The sequence below is a fragment of the Chiloscyllium plagiosum genome, unplaced genomic scaffold (genome assembly GCF_037043375.1).
Source record: "Chiloscyllium plagiosum isolate Xiang-an unplaced genomic scaffold, Cpla_swu_hap1 HiC_scaffold_14, whole genome shotgun sequence".
Lineage (NCBI taxonomy): Eukaryota > Metazoa > Chordata > Chondrichthyes > Orectolobiformes > Hemiscylliidae > Chiloscyllium > Chiloscyllium plagiosum.
The window spans coordinates 38,854,585-38,875,343 of record NW_028270152.1 but is presented as its reverse complement, the minus strand read 5'-3'; the positions used below and the strand labels follow the sequence as shown (position 1 = coordinate 38,875,343).

The following is a 20,759-nucleotide window of genomic DNA, read 5'->3' as shown; positions in this document are numbered from 1 at the left end:
TGGCTTTATAGTTAGAATACTGTTCACCTATGGGGGTTGCCTGTTGCAAGTGTAACTGCTTAGATTTCAACGCACCCTCACTTCAATATATTTACATGGAGAGTTGGTAGGCACTCTGAAGATTTGAAAGGCAGATTGACTTGGTGAAAGTGGGCAGAGGCAACATTCCTCATACATACCTTAACTCCAGCTTCTCTCTGACCTAGACCCTCTTCAATGGTGTTCCAAGTTCCATCCAACAGAAGCTCATGCAATAATTTCCATTCTATATTACATGAAGAAATGTTACTTCAGAGGTACTACACATTATCATGTTCATTCTTAAGATATTAGGGATAAAAATAGGTTACCTTGATAAGTTTAGGACTTTTTAGGAATAAGAATAATGACCCAGATCTTCCAGTCTCTAGGTACTTAGAGACTGGTTGTACTTTGAAATATGTGCATTAGGAACTTTCAGAATACTCAACCCTCTGACTATTTAGTAATTGTCCGAGACATTTAAACTTCTGATGGCCAATTACTCAGCATTTGGAACCCTCTAAGTCATTGACTCTGAGTTAAGAGTTCTAATTTAATTAACCTCAATAGTTGGACAGAAAATGTTAAAGGGATTAAAACCTGCTTCGATCTTGGCTAAATATGAAATTGAGGAGTCTGACAAACAATCTTTCACACTGACCTCCATCCCACAGATACCAGGACCCCTGTGCATTCCCAGACATCCATCGTGCCCAGCCCAACACCTGTCAAATCACACATCACCCACTTACCTACCACCTGCACTAGCTCAACCATCTCTCTCCCACTTGCCACCTGTACTTCCTCATCCACCTTCCATGCTATCCAAAACCCACATAGCATCCTATTGACTCTCACCTATCTACATGTCACCTTGTCCCTTCCTCCACCCTACTCCCTCTCCTACTTGATGTAGTTACTGAGAGAACTTAAGTGTCCATCAAGTATATTTGGAACTTGTAACCATTATGCTGACAGGAACAGGGAAATTATTGTTATAAAAAAGGTGTGGCTTCCTTAAGGATCAACACTTATGCTGCCAACATGCCTTGCTATACTGCTTCTGTTGTGGTGTATCCTGCATCGGAAATCCAGCTGGAAAGGTCCTAGAAAAGTAGGTGGGCAACTGTTTTTGTGAAATGCTTTGGAAAAGGGATTTTGACTAGATCAAAAGATTCAAGCCAACTCTGGATTAGTGGTGTAGGTGTAACTGAGTTCACTGAATCAGAAGTGATTATAAAATTGGGGATAAACTGTGACTTTAAAAGATGTGAAAGAGGGAAGATGAAAATTTGGGTTAGGCATTAATGAAAATAATTGAGGTAGGGGGGTAGATTAGATTCCCCACAGTGTGGAAACAGGCCATTTGACCCAGCCAGTCCACACTGACCCTTCAAAGAATAACTCACCCAGACCCATTCCCCTCTGACTAATGCACCTGACACAATTTAGCATGGCCAATCTACCTGACCTGCACATCTTTGGACTGAGACAAAACCCACGCAGACTCAGGGAGGATGTGCAAACACCACACAGTCACCCGAAGCTGGAATCAAACCCAGGTCCCTGGGGCTGTGAGACTGTAGTGCTAACCATTGAGCCACTGTGCCTCCCTGTACATAAACTATTAAGGAAGTTGCAATGTGGAGCCAGATGGAAAAAAAGCTTATACAAGACTTTTAATTACCATTTTTATTGTGACTGGGGCCTTGAAAAGTGGGCTCAGAGGAATTAAACAACTTCATAGCATGATTTCAAATTGTCCATTTTGATGATGTCTCCAGGTCTTGCTTGTCTTATTGGCTTTGCTGTCAGGAGAGTGGACACATTTACACCTATGTTGCGTGCAATTACTCATTTACCACCATAAGCACTCCCCTTGTCTTTTGGTCTGGGCGCCCTCACCATCAGTTACAATCACTCCTCTTCCTCTCCATCCACCAGGCCCTTCCAGTTCTGAACAGGCATATTGGATTTGAAATGTTAACTCTTGTTTCACTCTCTACAGATACTACCAGGCCTGCTGAGGTTCCCCAGCAATTTTCTGTTCTTGTTGCAGACAGTGAAGTACTTTTTGAAATGGTGTAATGGATGAAATGGGACAACCAATTTGTATTCTGCAAACTCCCACAAACAGCAAGGTGATAACATCCAAATTATTATTCTATTCTTTGAAGAATAAATATTGACCAGGATACCACGAATAACTCCCCTAGCCGTTTTCTAAATAGCCTCACGGGGTCTTTTACATCCATTCCCAACCGAATCAGTATAACATCTCTGGGGGAGGGGGACAGCAAACCTGGCAGTGCAGCCTTTTGTCATTGATGCACTGAGCTTGCAATCTTGAGTTTTCCTCCCGAGCCTCGGAGTGGGACTTGAACCTGGGGAATCAGAGGTGATTGTGGTACCAACTGAGCCACGGCTGATACCACACACACCTGGGGTGGGGGGGGGACTGAAGGGGATCTCGTTTGAAGCAGCAACACGAAAGACTGCAAGCACAATGCGGGCGTGCAGAGGAGAGATTGCTGTTGAAGGGGTCTGTCTGGTTGTGTTGTTGCAGCTGCCTCAGGTGGGAAAGGCAGGAAGCTCAGTTTAGCAGCAAGCGGGGAGGGGGGCGGCGGGCACGCATGCGCAGTGGGAGCTGCCGATGGGATCGGGACGATGGCAGCTTGGCTGAAAGTTTCCTTTTTGCTGCTGACTTTCTGCTTGATTTTCCAGCACGGGAACAAGGTTGCTGCTGCCAGGTCCAAGCAGCGGGGCTCGTTGCTGTGTCCCTCCAAAGTAAGCTGAGGGGTTTCTTGTGTGGGAGACCTCTTTCTAAAAACTTTTATTTGCGGAGTTGGGGTGGGGGTTTGCCAAGATCGTGAAAAACTGCGGGAGAGATAGAGAGATATCTGATTGGAATTTTCTTTGCATTTGAGCTGGCTGTGGACCAGTTTTGTTTTGGATGGCGATATTTGTTCGGTGAATCAGTAAATCCATGGAAGTGAGAAGGATCATCTCTACTGTTAATGGGTTGGAAACAGAAGGAAAGCCAAGGGGTTGTCATTGCATTTTGTTTGTGGTTTAACAGCATCTGAACTGGCAATCAGTGAACTGGTTTGTATTAAAGACTGATTCGCTGTTAACAGCGCAGTCAGTCATCAGGAGGTTTCCTTTATCCCCAGAGAGTTACTTGACCTGACCTGTTGAGTGATACGGTGCCTTTTGTTATTTTAATGAATAAATCTCGACCTTTTTACCTTCGATTGATCAAAGTGTTAGCAACAAGTGTAACCGTTTTCCTTCGCTAGTTTCATTTCCCATTGCACATCGTGTAATCTGGAGAGGTTCAGACTACAAGATTGTGGCATCAGTTTTAAAAAAAAATATATTGTTTGAAAGGAGAAATCTGTGGGGAGCCTTTATTTTCAAGGCAGAGTGGGTGTAGTGATGAATGACCGAATGCCCCCGAAAGCATTGTTTGTGGGGCAGGATTGCCTTTGAACTGAGACCTCAGTCGGAAGTAAAGTGGCCCATTTGCGACTGCATTAAATTCCTTGGTATTTCCTCTTTTTAACCGCAGGCCACTTCGCATACAAACCAGCTGGCTGGTTGTAACTTTGGAGGCTGCAAACTGAGCAGAACTCTTTTAATCACTGGGGTGCTCACTTTGGTAGCTGTTGGTAATTTTGTCAGAATTTTTAAAACGAAGTTATTCATTGACAAGTTCTTAAATCATGGTAATTTCTCGAGCTTGAAATACATAATGTATATTAGAATAACATTTTATTGACATTCGCTCGTGATTAGTGTATTAGAATACATTATGTTGCTGTGCTGCACTGTATTTGGTAACATGTTACAAATGATAAGCAATTCAGAATAGCTGGTGGACATCCCAGGCGGTTTATAGTCTCTGGTTCCCAGATGGTGTTTGATTGTGTTTACCCCTGGAGTCATTTGTCCTGCCGAACCCCCCCCCCCCGGTTTTCTTTAAATGAGCCAGTTACCCTTCTGTGTTCTTCTAACTTGTGAGATTCTTGGTTGACTTGTGCTTTCTGATGGCAGTTTTCTTTAGTCAGGGTGTCCTTGATGTGGTTGCCTGCTTTTGGCAGTACTTCAAGAATGACTAAACTTTAAAATAAATTTCCTTGGTTCGACTTCACTAAAGGCACATCTTTCCAGATTTTCCTACGTTCCATTGAACTTTCATTCTTTTTTCATGGGATTGTGAGCATGATTAAAAATGATTAACAGTTGCCTGTCCCTAATTGCCCCTTGAACTGACATGCTAGGCCACAAAGTGCACTTAAGAGTTGGGTGCTAAGTGTGGCTCAGGAGTCACCTGTAGGTGATTTTTGATTAGGTAGCTATGCTTCCTTTTCTCTAAAGGATTTTGTTGAACCAGATGGGGTTTTAAGAGTTCATCATTACAAACACTGGCTTTATGTCCCAGATTTTCATTAATTTAATTCAAATTCCATCAGCTGTTGTATCGGGATTTGAACCCATGTCCCCAAAACATTAGCTTGTGCTTCTGAATAACCAACCCAGTGCTGTAACACTACACCAGTTGGATCTATTGGTTGGAGGGGAAAGCATTCTTTTTGTGTGAAATTATGGAAGGTGTACATGGTTGAACTGTCAGTGGACAGATGTTAGCAAGTTCCTGCACTTTAAGAATCAAGCAGTATGAATTTCGAGGGCTTGGAAAATATGTATTTGATTTAATTCAGTAAGGAGCCTATTGATGGTTTCCCCATTTCTTTTGAAGGCTACTGATGTGTAGGTCAAATATTGGCCACCAAATGCAACATAGCTGTAGTTATAGAGATGTACAGCATGGAAATAGACCCTTTGATCCAACCCGTCCATGCCGACCAGGTATCCCAACCCAATCTAGTCCCACCTGCCAGGACCCGGCCCATATCCCTCCAAACCCTTCCTATTCATATACCCATCCAAATGCCTTTTAAATGTTGCAAATGTACCAGCCTCCACCACTTCCTCTGGCAGCTCATTCCATACACGTACCACCCTCTGTGTGAAAAAGTTGCCCCTTAGGTCTCTTTTATATCTTTCCCCTCTCACCCTAAACCTCTAGTTCTCCCTCTAGTTCTGGACTCCGCGGCCCCAGGAAAAAGACTTTGCCTATTTATCCTATCCATGCCCCTCATAATTTTGTAAACCTCTATAAGGTCACCACTCAGCCTCTGATGCTCCATAAAAACAGCCCCAGCCTATTCAGCCTCTCCCTATAGCTCAGATCCTCCAACCCTGGCAACATCCTTGTAAATCTTTTCTGAACCCTTTCAAGTTTCACAACAGCTTTCCGATAGGAAGGAGACCAGAATTGCATGCAATATTCCAACAGTGGCCTAACCAATGTCCTGCACAGCTGCAACATGACCTCCCAACTCCTATACTCAATATTCTGACCAATAAAAGAAAGCATACCAAACGCCTTCTTCGCTATCCTATATACCTGTGACACCACTTTCAAGGAGCTATAAACCTGCACAAGAAGGTCTCTTTGTTCAGCAACACTCTCTAGGACCTTACCATTAAGTGTATAAGTCCTGCTAAGATTTGCTTTTCCAAAATGCAGCACCTCTCATTTATCTGAATTAAACTCCATCTGCCACTCCTCAGCCCATTGGCCCATCTGATCAAGATCCTGTTGTAATCTGAGGTAACCTTCTTTGCTGTCCACTACACCTCCAATTTTGGTGTCATCTGCAAACTTACTAACTGTACCTCTTATGCTCGCATCCAAATCATTTATGTAAATGACAGAACGTAGAGGACCCAGCACTGATCCATGTGGCACTCCACTGGTCACAGGCCTCCAGTCTGAAAAACAATCCTCCACCACCACTCTCTGTCTTCTACCTTTGAGCCAGTTCTGTATCCAAATGGCTAGTTTTCCCTGTATTCCGTGGGGTGGCACGGTGGCACAGCGCCAGAGACCTGGGTTCAATTCCCGCCTCAGGCAACTGTCTGTGTGGAGTTTACACATTCTCCCCGTGTCTCCTGGGTTTCCTCCAGGTGCTCCGGTTTCCTCCCACAGTCCAAAAAATGTGCAGGTTAGGTGAATTAGCCATGCTCAATTGCCCGTAATGTTAGGTGAAGGGGTAAATGTAGGGGAATGGGTCTGTGTGGCTTGCTCTTCAGAGGGCCGGTGTGGACTTGTTGGGCCGAAGGGCCTGTTTCCACACTGTAAGTAATCTAATCTAATCTCTAATCTAATCTACTGCTCTACCCTCATCAATCCTCTTTGTTACTTCATCAAAAACCTCAATCATGTTTGTGAGACATGATTTCTCATGCACAAAGCCGTGTTGACTATCTCTAATCAGTGAGGAGAAAGTGAGGTCTGCGGATGCTGGAGATCAGAGCTGGAAATGTGTTGCTGGAAAAGCGCAGCAGGTCAGGCAGCATCCAGGGAACAGGAGAATCGACGTTTCGGGCATAAGCCCTAATCAGTCCTTGCCTTTCCAAATACATGTAATCCTGTCCCTCAGGATTCCCTCCAACAATTTGCCCACCACTGATGTCAGGCTCACTGGTCTATAGTTCCCTGGCTTGACCTTACTACCTTCTTAAAGAGTGGCACCACATTAGCCCAACTCCAGTCTTCCAGCACCTCACCTGTGACTATCGATGATACAATATCTCAGCAAGAGGCCCAGCACTTCTCTAGCTTCCCACAGAGTTCTAGGGTATACCTGATCAGGTCCTGGGGATTTATCCACTTTTATGCGTTTCAAGACATCCAGCACTTCCTCCTCTGTAATATGGACATTTTGCAAGGTGTCACCATCTATTTCGCTACTTTCTATATATTCCATATTCTTTTCCACAGTAAATACTGATGCAAAATGCTCGTTTAGTATCGCTCCCATTTTCTGCAGATCCACACAAAGGCTGCCTTGCTGATCTTTGAGGGGCCCTATTCTCTCCCTAGTTATCCTTTTGCCCTTAATATATTTGTAAAAACCCATTGGATTCTCCTTAATTCTATTTGCTAAAGCTATCTCATGTCCCCTTTTTGCCCTCCTGATTTCCCTCTTAAATATACTCTTACTGCCTTTATAATCTTCTAAGGATTCACTTGATCTATCCTGTCTATTCCTTACATATGCTTCCTTTTTTCTTCTTAACGAAACCCTCAATTTCTTTAGTCATCCAGCATTCCCTATACCTACCAGCCTTCCCTTTCACCCTAACAGGAATATACTTTCTCTGAATTCTTGTTATCTCATTTCTGAAGGCTTCCCATTTACCAACCATCCCTTTACCTGCGAACATCTGCCTCCAATCAGCTTTCGAAAGTTCTTGCCTAATACCGTCAGAATTGGCCTTTCTCCAATTTAGAACTTCAACTTTTAGATTTGGCCTATCCTTTTCCATCACTATTTTAAATCTAATAGAATTATGGTCGCTGGCCTCAAAGTGCTCCCTCACTGACACCTCAGTCACCTGCCCTGCCTTATTTCCCAAGAGTAGGTCAAGTTTTGCACCTTCTCTAGTCGATACATCCACATACTGAATCAGAAAATTGTCTTGTACACACTTCACAAATTCCTCTCCATCTAAACCTTTAACACTATGGCAGTCCCAGTCTATGTTTGGAAAGTTAAAATCCTCTACCATTACCACCCTATTATTCTTACAGATAACTGAGATCTCCTTACAAGTTTGTTTCTCAATTTCCCTCTGACTATTAGGCGGGTTTATAATACAATCCCAATGAGGTGATCATCCCTTTCTTATTTCTCAGTCCTACCCAAATAACTTCCCTGGATGTATTTCCAGGAATATCCTCCCTCAACACAGCTGTAATGCTATCCCTTATCAAAAACCCCACTCCCCCTCCTCTCTTGCCTCCCTTTCTATCCTTCCTGTAGCATTTGTATCCTGGAACATTAAACTGCTAGTCCTACCCATCCTTGAACCATGTTTCTGTAATTGCTATGATATCCCAGTCCCATGTTCCTAACCAGTTATTAGGCTGTGTTGGGCAACACAGTTGATTTACAAGGAGTATTGTCATAGTTGGAGGGTTTGAGCGAGAGGGAGAAGCCTTTTTTCCCTGGAACATTGGAGGCTGAGGGGTGACCTTAGAGGTTTAAAAAGTTATGAGGGGCATGGATCGGGTGAATCGCCAAGGTCTTTTTCCCCCCAGAGTGTGGAGTCCAATGCTAGAAAGCATAGGTTTAAGGTGTGAGGGGAAAGATTAAAAGGGACCTGAGGGGCAGCATGTTCATGAAGAGGGTACTGCATGGATGGAATGAGCTGCCAAAGGAAGCTGATATAATTGCAGCATTTGAAAGGCATCTGAATGTGTATAAATAGGAAGGGTTTAGAAGGATATGGACCAAATGCTGGCAAATGGGACCAGATCAGTTTAAGATATCTGGTTGGCATGGATGAGTTGGACCGAATGTTCTGCTTCTGTGCTGTACAACTCTGTAATGCCTGCTTGTAATCAAAATACAAATTTCACATAATAATTGGTGATGAAAGCACAGGCAAGTTCACATTCTCAGTCTGAAGCCCAAGCTATTAATTGTGGATCTACTGAATACCTTGTATGAGTTCTGTTAACTAGGTGAACATGAAAGATTGAATCTGGGGCATTCCTGTTTAATGTTGGCTCAGTTTACATTAGACATTAGGAATTTGCCTATTGAGCCATCTCATGAACTCTTTCTATTGTGTTGTTGACAACCAACAAATAAAGTGAGCAATAAATTTGTAACAAAATCTGATATATTGTACAGCTAGTAATGTGAACAGTCAAAATGGACATAAAATATACATTTTAATGAAAGACAATGTTTCAAAGTTGACATTGAAGTTAAAATTTTTATTATTAGAGCACACGTTCAAAGAAATTTGTTACAAAGGAAAATACTGCGGATGCTGGAAATCTCAAGAACAAAAAATGTTAAGGGAACTCAGAAGGTTGAGGAGAGAAACAGTGTTTTGGTTTGATGGAAGCTTCTGATGAAGATTATCAACCCAAAACAATATTTCTATTTCTGCTTCCTGATCTGAATTTTGTTTTCTCTGTTTCCATCAAAAGACTGTAATGTAGATAGGACTGGAATTCTGAATGCATTTGAACCTGATAATGGCATAATTTTACACTGAATGTAGAAATTAAACTAATATGTCATCATTTTATGCTTCCCACATCACTTTTATGCAGACCTTGATCACTTTTTGAAAAAAAGGTTTGTAAAGGTGTACATTGATCTTTAAATCATATTTGAATTCCTTCACTGCATAAACAGCTGTATCCACAGTGTATTCCATAATAGAAAATAGAAAATATCTGTATTGCATTTTGGCTTTGGGGAAGAATTTACTTTGTTGAGTTTGCTTGTTTATAGTTCATTCATGAAATACTTCAATTATTTAAGTCAATATTTACAGTGTTTTCAATGTAATTTAAAAAAAAATCCTTACTTGTCAATCTTGAAACTGTATAGCCAAACAACTTCAAGACTTCATGTGCTGTTTTGGAGAGTTCCTTACAAATATGGTTTTAGTTTTCTTTCCAATGTTCTCCTCTTGTTTTTGATACAAAGATGCAATCTTGCCTGGACTTGTATTGATTCAAGTTCACTTTCCTAAATCACTGTCAAGGCAATTCACAAAAACATTATAAAACAAAGTTTGACACTGAACCACATAAGCAGGTATATGATCAGATGACAGCGAATTTGGAACAAGGTAGGTTTCTTACAGTGTGTCTTAAAGGAGGAAAGCAAAGCTGGAAGGTGGAGGAAGATGTTCCAAATATGAGGCCAAGGCAACTGAAAGCGCAGCCACCTAAGTTTGAGCAATTAATGTTGAAAATTCAGAAGAGTACAGATACCTTGAAGGATTCTGAGCAGAAGTGATTACAGAGATAAGGAGAGCAAAGCCATGGAGAGATTTAAAAACAGATTAGAATTTTAAACTTAAGATGCTGCTTTGTTGGGAGTCATTTGTAGGTCAGTGAGTACAAGGGGTGGTAGAATGGGTTGAGACATGGACAGCAGAATTTTGGCTCGTCTCAAGTTGACAGAGGGTAGAATTTAGAGTTCAATGGAAGTACATTGGGATAGGCAAATTGGAGATAACAAAGGCATGAATGAGTATTGTGTGGTTATTGCTAATTTGTAGCGAGATCTGCAGTAGTGCAATGAGCACTTAAAATCTGACAGAAATCAGGGAAAGTTCTGTAACTCATCAAGTTAATGGAGAGTGATCTGGGAGATTGAAGTTCTGAATTTGGGTCACTTGCTGACCTCCTGTATATTTAAAGTCATTTTTTTCTTTTAGAACTACGCTTGCAATTTCCAGTAGTAGTTTGAATCCTGAGGATAAAATGTCTCGTAGTTCAGCTGTGACTGTCGGTTTTGTTCATTCCTGTCTGTGATTGTCATTACTTTCTTGGAGCAGGAAACTAAAGACAAAGTCCCTAAAGCACTTATTGATGTTTTTTTTTTGAGGGGGGGGGTGGAAATAATAGAATTTATTGTACTGGATGTCATCTGCTATATCACTCCAGCAGCATACGGTGGTGCAGACTGAGCAGGAAATACTTCCATATAAAATCAGTTCAAGCTTGTGGCAAATGCAACATTTGTCTGATTTCTGGCATAAATTGCTGACAGCTGCTGTTTGCTGTTCCTTCCTCAGTTCTTGAAGTTTTTGTGTGTGACTTCATGTTTGAGAAAGCAATACCTCTTGACCAATGATCTTCATGGTAATAATGTCAGAATTCATCAAATAGTGATCATGGCACGTGTGTACTAATTACCAAGTGTCACCTGTCAATATCTAACACAAGTACCTGCAATAGGACTTAGAGTTACCTAAGGATGTGTTTTGTTTAATATACTAAATTATAAAGCCTTTATGAAGGGCAGGTTGGTCAACTTTTGTTTGCATGTGGAAATCAGTCCCCAAATCAATATGGGGAGAAATGTCTGTTATTCCAATATTCCGACTCTGTCCAAGAAAAATGCATCCTGCAACCTGCAGGAGGATGCTGAGTTACAACTTGATAGGTCAAGAGTTGAAGTCCTTAAGGAAATGCAGGGATAGTGCTGGATTTAAACATCCCATTTCTTCTACAGATTGATCCAACTTCCTTTTGGGTACTGGCTTTCCATGTAATCCAGATAGGAAGAATCCCTTATACAAGTATAAAATTCAAATCAAGCTGTTCAAACATGTGGTGATGTACATCCTTTGCAGGTGGAATTTGAACCCTGGCTTTTGGCTCAGAGGTAGGGACACAACCACTATACCAGAAGAGACCCTCTCAGAGCACTAGTTTAGATATTTTCTAATCAACATGTTCAGTAATACTATTATACACTTCTGATCCAGGTGAGATTTGAACCTGGGTCTCCTGGTTTAAAGGTGGGGACATTACCCCTGCACCACAAGAGCTCTCCATTCCAGTACTAGTTTATCATAACATTAGATCAAGGTATTAAAATAGTTACTTTATCAATTATCAACAGTGCTCTAAAACAGATCTATGTTGTTCAAGTGTTGGATTACAAAGTCCCCCCAGCAGATAGTTTCAAATATTAGAATGTCACCATGGGGCCACAATGACGTGAAGGGAATACACTTGTCATTCCCCATCTAACTCTTCATGAACACACACACAATTAAGTTAAAGCAGTACCTTCTTCCAAAGTAATCAGCATTGTTCAGTTCACTGATTACTTGTTCGGACTTTTGCCTCACCCTTTCTTTACAGATGTTGGCTCCTTGTTGTGGATGTTGGTCACCACTCTGGCACCTTTGCCAAGTGCCATTCTTCACAGTTGAAGAATGATGGCTTGAGTCAGGTATTGTAGGACATCTGACACCACCATCTGCATGCGTACAAAGGTTTCAGGATATGGTGTAAAGATATTCAGTCAGCATAGCAAATACAAGGCCAGGTCATAGAGTCATAGAGATGTACAGCAAGGAAACAGACCCATCGGTCCAACCCATCCATGCTGACCAGATATTGCAACCCAATCTAGTCCTACCTGCCAGCACGTGGCCCATATCCCTCCAAACCCTTCCTATTCATATATCCATCCAAATGCCTTTTAAATGTTACAATTGTACTAGCCTTCATCACTTCATTCCATACACATACCACCCTCTGTGTGAAAACGTTGCCCCTTAGGTCTCTTTTATATCTTTCCCATCTCACCCTAAACCTATGCCCTCTAGTTCTGGACTCCCCAACCCCAGGGAAAAGACTTTTTCTATTTACCTTATCCATGCCCCTCATAATTTTGTAAACCTCTATAAGGTCACCCCTCAGCCTCTGACGCTCCAGGGAAAACAGCCCCAGCTGGTTCAGCCTCTCCCCATAGCTCAAGTCCACTAACCCTGGCAATATGCTTATAAATCCTTTCTGAGTCCTTTCAAGTTTCACAACATCTTTCTGATAGGAAAGAGACCAGAATTGCATGCAATATTCTAACAGTGGCCTAACCAATGTCCTGTACTGCCTCAACGAGACCTCTCAACTCCAGTACTCGACACTCTGACCAATAAAGGAAAGCATACCAAACACCTTCTTCACTATCCTATCTACCTGCAATTCCACTTTCAAGGAGCTATGAACCTGCACTCCAAGGTCTCTTTGTTCAGCAACACTCCCTAGGACCTTACCATTAAGTGTATAAGTCCTGCTAAGATTTGCTTTCCCAATATGCAGCACCTCACATTTATCTGAATTAAACTCCCATCTGCCACTCCTCAGCCCATTGGCCCATCTGATCAAGATCCTGTTGTAATCTGAGGTAGTCTTCTTTGCTCTCCACGACACCTCCAATTTTCGTGCCATCTGCAAACATACTAACTATACCTCATATGCTTGCACCCAAACCATTTATATAACTGACAAAAAGTAGAGGACCCAGCACTGATCCTTGTGGCACGCCACTGGTCACAGGCATCCAGTTTGTGGCCAATGTTAAGGCCATGCAGCTTTCTATAGAGTACTGTGGCCAATCTCATTCCTTGGCTATACACAAGGAAGAAATAACCCAACTCTATATGAGTTTTACTAACTGATGCATTATTCTTTAATAAGGTGGTTTTATATTTCAGTAGCAGCTGCACAACTCTGGCATCCATTGAAGAACCTGTGGCCTTCATCTCCTCCTGTGCCCTATTGTCTTACTTGGTGTTCCAATTCTAATCAGGCTGATTGGAAACCATTTCATTGCTATGGTTTTCACATCTGTACACCAATGAATGTTGTAACATCACACTATATTTATGAATCTTTTAAAATGTTTTGAGGTGATATTGTTTTATATAGTTAAGAGTGAACCTCCTGCAAAATTCTCATCTAAGTTAAAATGACAAGATGTAATATTGCATGTGGATATTATGTACTATGATCCAAAGCAGAGATGGCAACAATATTACTGTTGCCATCTCTGTTCATTTGGAAGTCAGATATAGATTGCCAATTTTGCATTACTGAGAGCCATTGATGGCAGGAGCACTGCAGATCTGTAAGTATATACAAGTACTGGTTGTGTTTCATGCAACATTACAATCTTTCTGATAAATAATTCTAAACAGCTGCAAATTTCTGTCTCTTCAATATGCCCTCGAGACAGGTACAGTTCATTTGACTGTACTCTACATGAATGTGGCAATGTAAACAAGACAGAAATTTTGGAATCAGATGACAGGCTTGCACAGCAAAATTTTTTTTTTAAAAATTGTGTGGCTGGGCAAGAAGTTATAGTTTAATGTTGATTTAGCAATCTATTTAACATTTTCAGCTGATGCAATGAATAACTGTGATTCTATCAGGAATGAATTGCTCAGAGCTGAAGTTCGGTATATCGTGATGGTCTGACTTGAATGCCCAAAGAGATAGACAGCAATCTACCATGATCCTCCTGTTAAATCAATTATTCCAAATTGAAAACTTCTGAACTAATCTTGTCAAGAAGGTAACCAGACCATGGTCACTTGTCTCCTGATCCAAACAGTAAAAAACCTACTGGAAAATAATGATGATGACAAATTCAGACACACAAACATCTTCTTTAATAGTTACAACAAGGATTACATGTCAAACAATTTCTATGTATTAAAGTTTTTAAAAAATTACTCATTTGCAAAAAACATTTTTCACCATAATTAAAGCAGGCTTTTATTTTGTAACTGCTGTGTCACATCCACTACTACATACTGGTTTATTGGAACCTGCAGCCTGTCTCTAATGAGGGTTAACCCTGCTGTAATAAATGTACACAGCTGTAACTGTTTGAGCACCCACACAGAAGGCTGAGGATAATTAAAGATCACCAGATGTGGTTCCAGAGCATGTACAATAATCCAAAATCAGAAGAAATAATCCTTTTGGACACTGTTAAAATAAAAGGAGTTAAAGCTTCAGTAAGATTGTGTAGCATTTGTGAAGAGAACATGTGAGTTAATATTTTTTGACACAGACTTTATTTTGAAATGAGAGAATAAAGGTGGACTTTCGCACTTTGGAACCAGAAAAGAGGATTTGGAATGGTTGGTTTGGGAGGTGAGCAGATTTTATTTTATATAAAATTGACTGAAATCACGAGTGAAATGATGAACCCTCAATCAAATAATAGACAAAAATGTTAAGACATGAAAAGATGGAAGGGGATTGAATAGCCAAGGTAGCAGGAAGCCTATGTAAATACGAGTGATAGAAGCCCTGGCAGTTAGGAATAATGTCCAATCAATCTTGCTTTTAGGATATTAAAAATTCTTTAAGGTATTGAAGTCAAAATTTAGACTCAAGGGTGGCATCAGGCCTATGAGACCCTGTTCTAAGTTTGAACTGAGTATGCCATATATAGCCAATAATGGTCAGAGTGAGAATGGGAAGAGCGTTGGAGGGGTGAACAATGTATGGAGAATGAATGTTTTGATTCTGTACTATTCTCTTATTTTCCCTGTCTCTGTCTCATTCCTTCTGATGTGACCTTCCAAATTGATGTTTCAAAAATCTTCATTCTCCTTAACTGAGGATTTCTCTGTGCAAGATATTCATGAAGATATTTTGCTTATCCCCACATTTTAGTCTACCGGCCTCCATATTTAATGTGCCATTCTCTAACTTTTCTGCCATTTCCAGTATGAAGCCACCATCAAGCACATCATACCTGCCCTGTCTTCTTTCAGCATTCAAAATCACACCAGAGTCCCTCCCATTAGCATCTGATACAATTACAGCACATGAATTACCTGCCTTTTCACTACCTCCCATCCCTGGTTGAGGGTCAATCATTCCTTCCAGGTGAAATGGTGATTTATTGCTGCGTTCAGTACACTGTGAACAGAGAATACAATATGCTCCTTTATGCTGGGGAGACTGCAGCATATTGTATGGTTGCTGTTTGGAGCAGCTCCATTCAATCCATAAGAGTGACCCCAAGCTTCCAAGCACTGGTCATTTTAACTCTTCACCTGGCGCTCTCTATGATCTTTCAGTGCTTAGCCTATTGCATCAATGAGGCTCTCGGAATATCACATTCTAAAATAAAATATTTTGTGCAATGTGTGCTCTACAGGAAATGCCAGCTTTTATTGATGATCCCTAATTGCCCAAGCACTGGATCTGGACTCGCTGTAGGCCAGACTCAGTAAGAATAAGTGATTTCCATCCCAAAAGAAGTATTTGTGAACTATGTTTTTACAGCAATTGCCAATATTTTCGTGATCATCATTATTGAGACTAACTATATATTCCAGATTTTTATGAATTTTGTTAGCAGTCATAGTTGTTCAGCATAGAAACAGATTCTTTGGTCCAACTCATCCATGCTGACCAAGTTTCCCAAATTGTTAGTTCCATTTGTCTGCACTTGCTGCATATCCTTCCAAACCTTTCCTAGACATGTACCTGTCCATTGTCTCTTAAATGAGGCGGCATGGTGGCTTAGTGATTAGCACTGCTGCCTCACAGCGCTAGGGCCCAGTTTCCATTCCAGCCTTGGGCGATTGTTTATGTGGAGTTTGCACATTCTCCCCGTGTCTGTGTGGGTTTCCTCCAGGTCTCTGATTTCCTCCCACAATCCAAAGGTGTACAGGTCAGGTGGATTGGCCGTGCTAAGTTTCCTATAGTGTTCAGAGATGTGTAGACTAGGTGCATTAGTAAGGGGTAAATATACGGTAGAAAAATGGGTCTGGGTGTGTTATTCTATGGAGGGTCGTTGTTGGGCCGAAAGGCCTGTTTTCACACTGTAGGGATACTAATTCTGATTCTAAAAAATGTTATAACTGTGAGAATGTGTATAGGGTATAAGCAGGCAGGGAAAGAGTTAAGTTCTGCATTTTGTGAAACAAGAGGTTCAGCTGAGCATGACTCAGATCATATACGAACTTACAGTTAACAATGGGGTGCTGGAGGCGAGGGCAATGAGTTAACAAGGTGGAAAACATTCATTATGCAGAGCCATTTAACAATATTAGAAGCTTTCAGTATGCAAGGTCAGCTAACAAGGGAAAAAGTATCCATTGTGTGAATCCAGTTAACCAGGTTAAGAACGTTCATTGTATATGGGGCGGCACGGTGGCTCAGTAGTTAGCACTGCTGCCTCACAGCACCAGGGTCTCAAGTTCAATTCCAGCCTTGGGTGACTCTATGTGGAGTTTGCACATTCTCCCCTGTCTGCCTGTGTTTCCTCCAGGTGCTCCGGTTTCCTCCCACAGTCCAAAGATGTGGAGGTCAGGTGAATTGGCCATGCAAAGTTGCCCATAGTGCTAGGTGCATTAGTCAGAGGGAAATGGGTCTGGGTGGGTTACTCTTTGGAGGGTCAGTGTGGACTTGTTGGGCGGAAGGGTTTGTTTCCATACTAGGGAATCTAATCTAATCGTAACGGTTAAAGTCTTGGTCTCTGCTATTGATACTCGTTAATTGTAACAGGCACCCAATTAATATGTATGTTGACTTATCTGGATGCTCCACCCCGTAAAATACCTATATAGTTCATCGAGAGAAGACCGTGAACGTATGTCCCTGTGCGCATGGGCGATCGTTCTCTCTCCCTGCAGGGCCCGGAATAAAGATGAAGGAGGTAAAGCTCTCCTGTGTCTCAGAGTGTTTTGTTTTGACTGAGATGGGGAAACGGGACAACATCTGCATCTACCACTTCATCTGGAAGGTCATTCCACATACAAACCATCCTCTGTGAAAAAGCTGCCCCTCCAAGTCCCATTTAAATGTTTTTCCTGTTGCCTTAAAATTTTGCCCTCTAGTTTGTAATTCTGCAACCCTTGACAAAACACCTGTGCTATCACTCTTACCTCTGCCCCTCATGATTTTATAAACGTCTACAAGAGCACCCCTCAAAATCCTACGCTCTAGGGGAAAAAGTCTCAGCTTATGCAGCCATTCCTTTAACTCAAACCCTCCAATCCTGGTAACATCCTTGTAAATCTTTTCTGCACTCTCTCCAAATTAATAATAGTCTTCCTTCATTTATCCTTCCTGATCAGACTGTACACGTTATTCCAAAAGCAGCCTCACCAATGTCCTGTACTACAGCAACATGACATCCAAACTCCGAAACTCTGTGGTCTGAACAATGAAAGCAAGCATTCCAAATGCTTTCTTTACCACCCTGTATACCAGTGACACAATTTTCAATGTACTATGTAGCTGAACCCCCTCAGTCTCTCTGTTCGACTGCACACCCCACAGCTCTACCATTTATTTGTGTTACCAAAATAAAACATCTCGCATTTATCTAAGTTAATCTCTATCTGCCACTCCTCAGCCTAATTGATCTAGTCTAATTGATCAAGGTCCCTTTAAAATCTTAGTTAACCTTCTTCACACTCCACTATTCCTCCAATTTAGTTGTCATTTGCAAACCTATTTACCATGCCTCCTGTATTCTCATCCAAATCATTTATATGCAGAGGAACCTCAATTTTCCGAACGAGATGGGAGGGCACTTTGCTTTGTTCGGATAATTGATTATTCAGTTAATTGATTCTATGCCTTTCCTCTGGGGTTTGGTGTTTTCTGTAAAGTCTGATCCCTGTTCAGGAGAACAGGCAGCATCACAGCATGCGCATGCACGTGAGCTGCAGCCCCTCGTCCCCGTCCCCCGCCCCATCCAACACTGCCCCCCAACCCCCATCCAGCATCCCTCCGTCCGCCCTCCAACACCGCCCCCCCCCCGCCCATCCCCAACCCAGTCCAACACTGCCGCCCTCCCCACCCCTTCTCTAGGGCAGCTGGACTGAACATCAACAACAAGGCTGCTGCTGCTACTGCCTTTTGGGGGGTGAGTCTCCAAATAGCGCGTGCACACAACTTTCTCCTGCAACTGTTTGACAGGTTCCACCGTTGCCCTATACAGGGCAATGTTGGAGAGATTATCTGGGGCAGGGGGTTTAGGATACACCCCTGTGTAGAACTCCAGGGAAAGGGTGGAGGGAGAGAGGGGAGGGTGGGAGGTCAGTCATTTAGAGATGATGCCTGCATTCCGGACTGTTCTCAGCAGCACTTTTAATCACTGCAAACAAAAGACGCGATCAGTGTTGGACACATGTCTTTGATGTAATGTTTCTGTCGGGACCTTGAGATCCCATGCAAGGACTGTACAAAACACTACATAGGACAAACAGGAAGACAGCTAACGATCCGCATCCATGAACACCAACTAGCCACGAAACGACACGACCAGCTATCCTTAGTAGCCACACACGCAGATGACAAGCAACATGAATTCGACTGGGACAATACTACTATTATAGGACAAGCTAAACAGAGAACTGCCAGGGAATTCCTAGAGGCATGGCACTCATCCACAGATTCAATCAATAAGCACATCGACCTGGACCCAATATACCGGCCATTGCAGCGGACAGCTGGAACTGACAACCGGAAGCGGCAGATTCAAACCACTACAAATGCCGGAGGAAAGATCACAGAAGCGCTTCGCAGGAGGCTCCCAAGCACTGAGGATGTCACCTAGACAGGGGACGAAACATCTGCAACACAAATTCCCAGCTCGGCGAACAGAACCACAACAACGAGCACCCGAGCTACAAATCTTCTCACAAACTTTGGTATTCTGATAATCGAGGTTCCTCTGTAAATGACAAACAACAGTGGGGACCCAGCACCGTTCCCTGTGGAACGCTGTCAGTCACGGACATCCAGTCTGAAAAACCAACTTTGTATCCAATTGGCAAGCTCTTCCTGAAATCCACGTGATCTAACTTTACTAACCAGTCTACCATGTGTCACCTTGTCAAAGGCCTTACTGAAGTCCATGTAGACAACATCTATCTCTCTGACCTCATCTAATTTCTTGGCCACAACATCAAAAAACTCAATCAATTTTGTGAGATATGGTTTCCATGCACAAAAGCTATGCTGACTATCCCTACTCAGTCCTTGCCTCTCCAAATGCATGTGAATCATGTCTGTCAATATCCACTCCAATAACTTACCTACCACTGATTTCAGACACACTCGACTCTCCTTGTATTAGCACTATTTCTCATAGAATATAATTTTACTATATTTTCTCTTTGGGGTTCTGTGGGTGGATTCAATCATAACAGGCACCTATGAAATGAAAGAGCACTCATCTGTTCACTAAATAATGGGAGGAATGTTTAAGTAATGCAGCATCACTGACATACAAAAATCAAGGTCTGAATTTCAGCAATGGGGACTACCACTAAACCAGCACCACGAATGGACATTTCACTCTTTTTGACTCAACATTGTGTTAATTAATTTAAGATCAATATCCTAATTTTTTGAGGTGAACTGTTGATGATCCTGCCAATCCTAATTTCAGTTTTGTGAGACCTTTTTTTTTGCTTCTTTACTTTTATATTTTTTTAACCCTTGCATCATTGTCCCTTTTTGTCACTTCATTTCTTTTACTTACTACCCCACCATAGACTTTCCATTTTATTCTTTGTCTCATCTCCTTTTCTCTGTCTTTGCACTTGCTCATACTTCCATTCTGACAATCAATTGTTGACCGGAAATGTTAACCGTGTTTCTCACTGCCCAGATGCTACCATACCTGTTGAGTGTTTGCACTATTTTTTTCTCTGTTTTTTTATAGAGTCATAGAGATGTACACCATGGCAACAGAGCCTTCTTATTTTAAAAAAATGACTTTGAATTTGGACAAGATTATTATACTGACTTATCACACTACGTAAAAATGTATCTCAATATAAGGGATTATTTCTAACATACTGTGGTGTGATTTTAGGTGGATTAATTTAAAGTTATTGGCTGAAAATCAAGACCCCACAAAAGGTAATAGTAAGATGAATCTCCAATCAGTGTATTTTTGATAATATTCATTGAGGATAGACTATCTGCATACTGTACTTCAAATAATCAACTTAATTTTTAATACTTATCAGAGCATTGCATTTTATCTGAAAGATGACCTTTTTAACTGTAATTGTATGTCTATTCAAGTTCTGAAATGAAGCTTGGTCCTAAAAATGATTTGCCTCCAAGGCAAAAGTGACACCAGGAGCCTTAGTATCAGGTACTCTCATACCAAGTATCAGCAACATTTCATTTCTGCATTAGGCTTTGTAATGGAGACTGCACTGTCCCAATTGTACTGCATGATTTTGTGAAAAACATCAATGCAACCAGTGCAATATACTACTGATATCACAGAATGCTTGACTCTAGCAGTGAGACTTCTTGAAAAGCTGCG

The 20,759-nt window shown here is 41.7% G+C and overlaps 1 protein-coding gene across 1 annotated transcript in view; it reads left to right on the top strand.

The window, feature by feature from the left end:
- Positions 1-2,685: 2,685 nt before the first annotated feature.
- Positions 2,686-20,759, top strand: part of il17rd (interleukin 17 receptor D) — a 105,655-nt gene continuing 87,581 nt past the window's right edge. Inside the window, exon 1 of the mRNA XM_043708113.2 lies at positions 2,686-2,808. Coding sequence (XP_043564048.1) covers positions 2,689-2,808 — 120 coding nt within the window. The 5' untranslated portion in view covers positions 2,686-2,688. The remainder of the gene's footprint in view (positions 2,809-20,759) is intronic.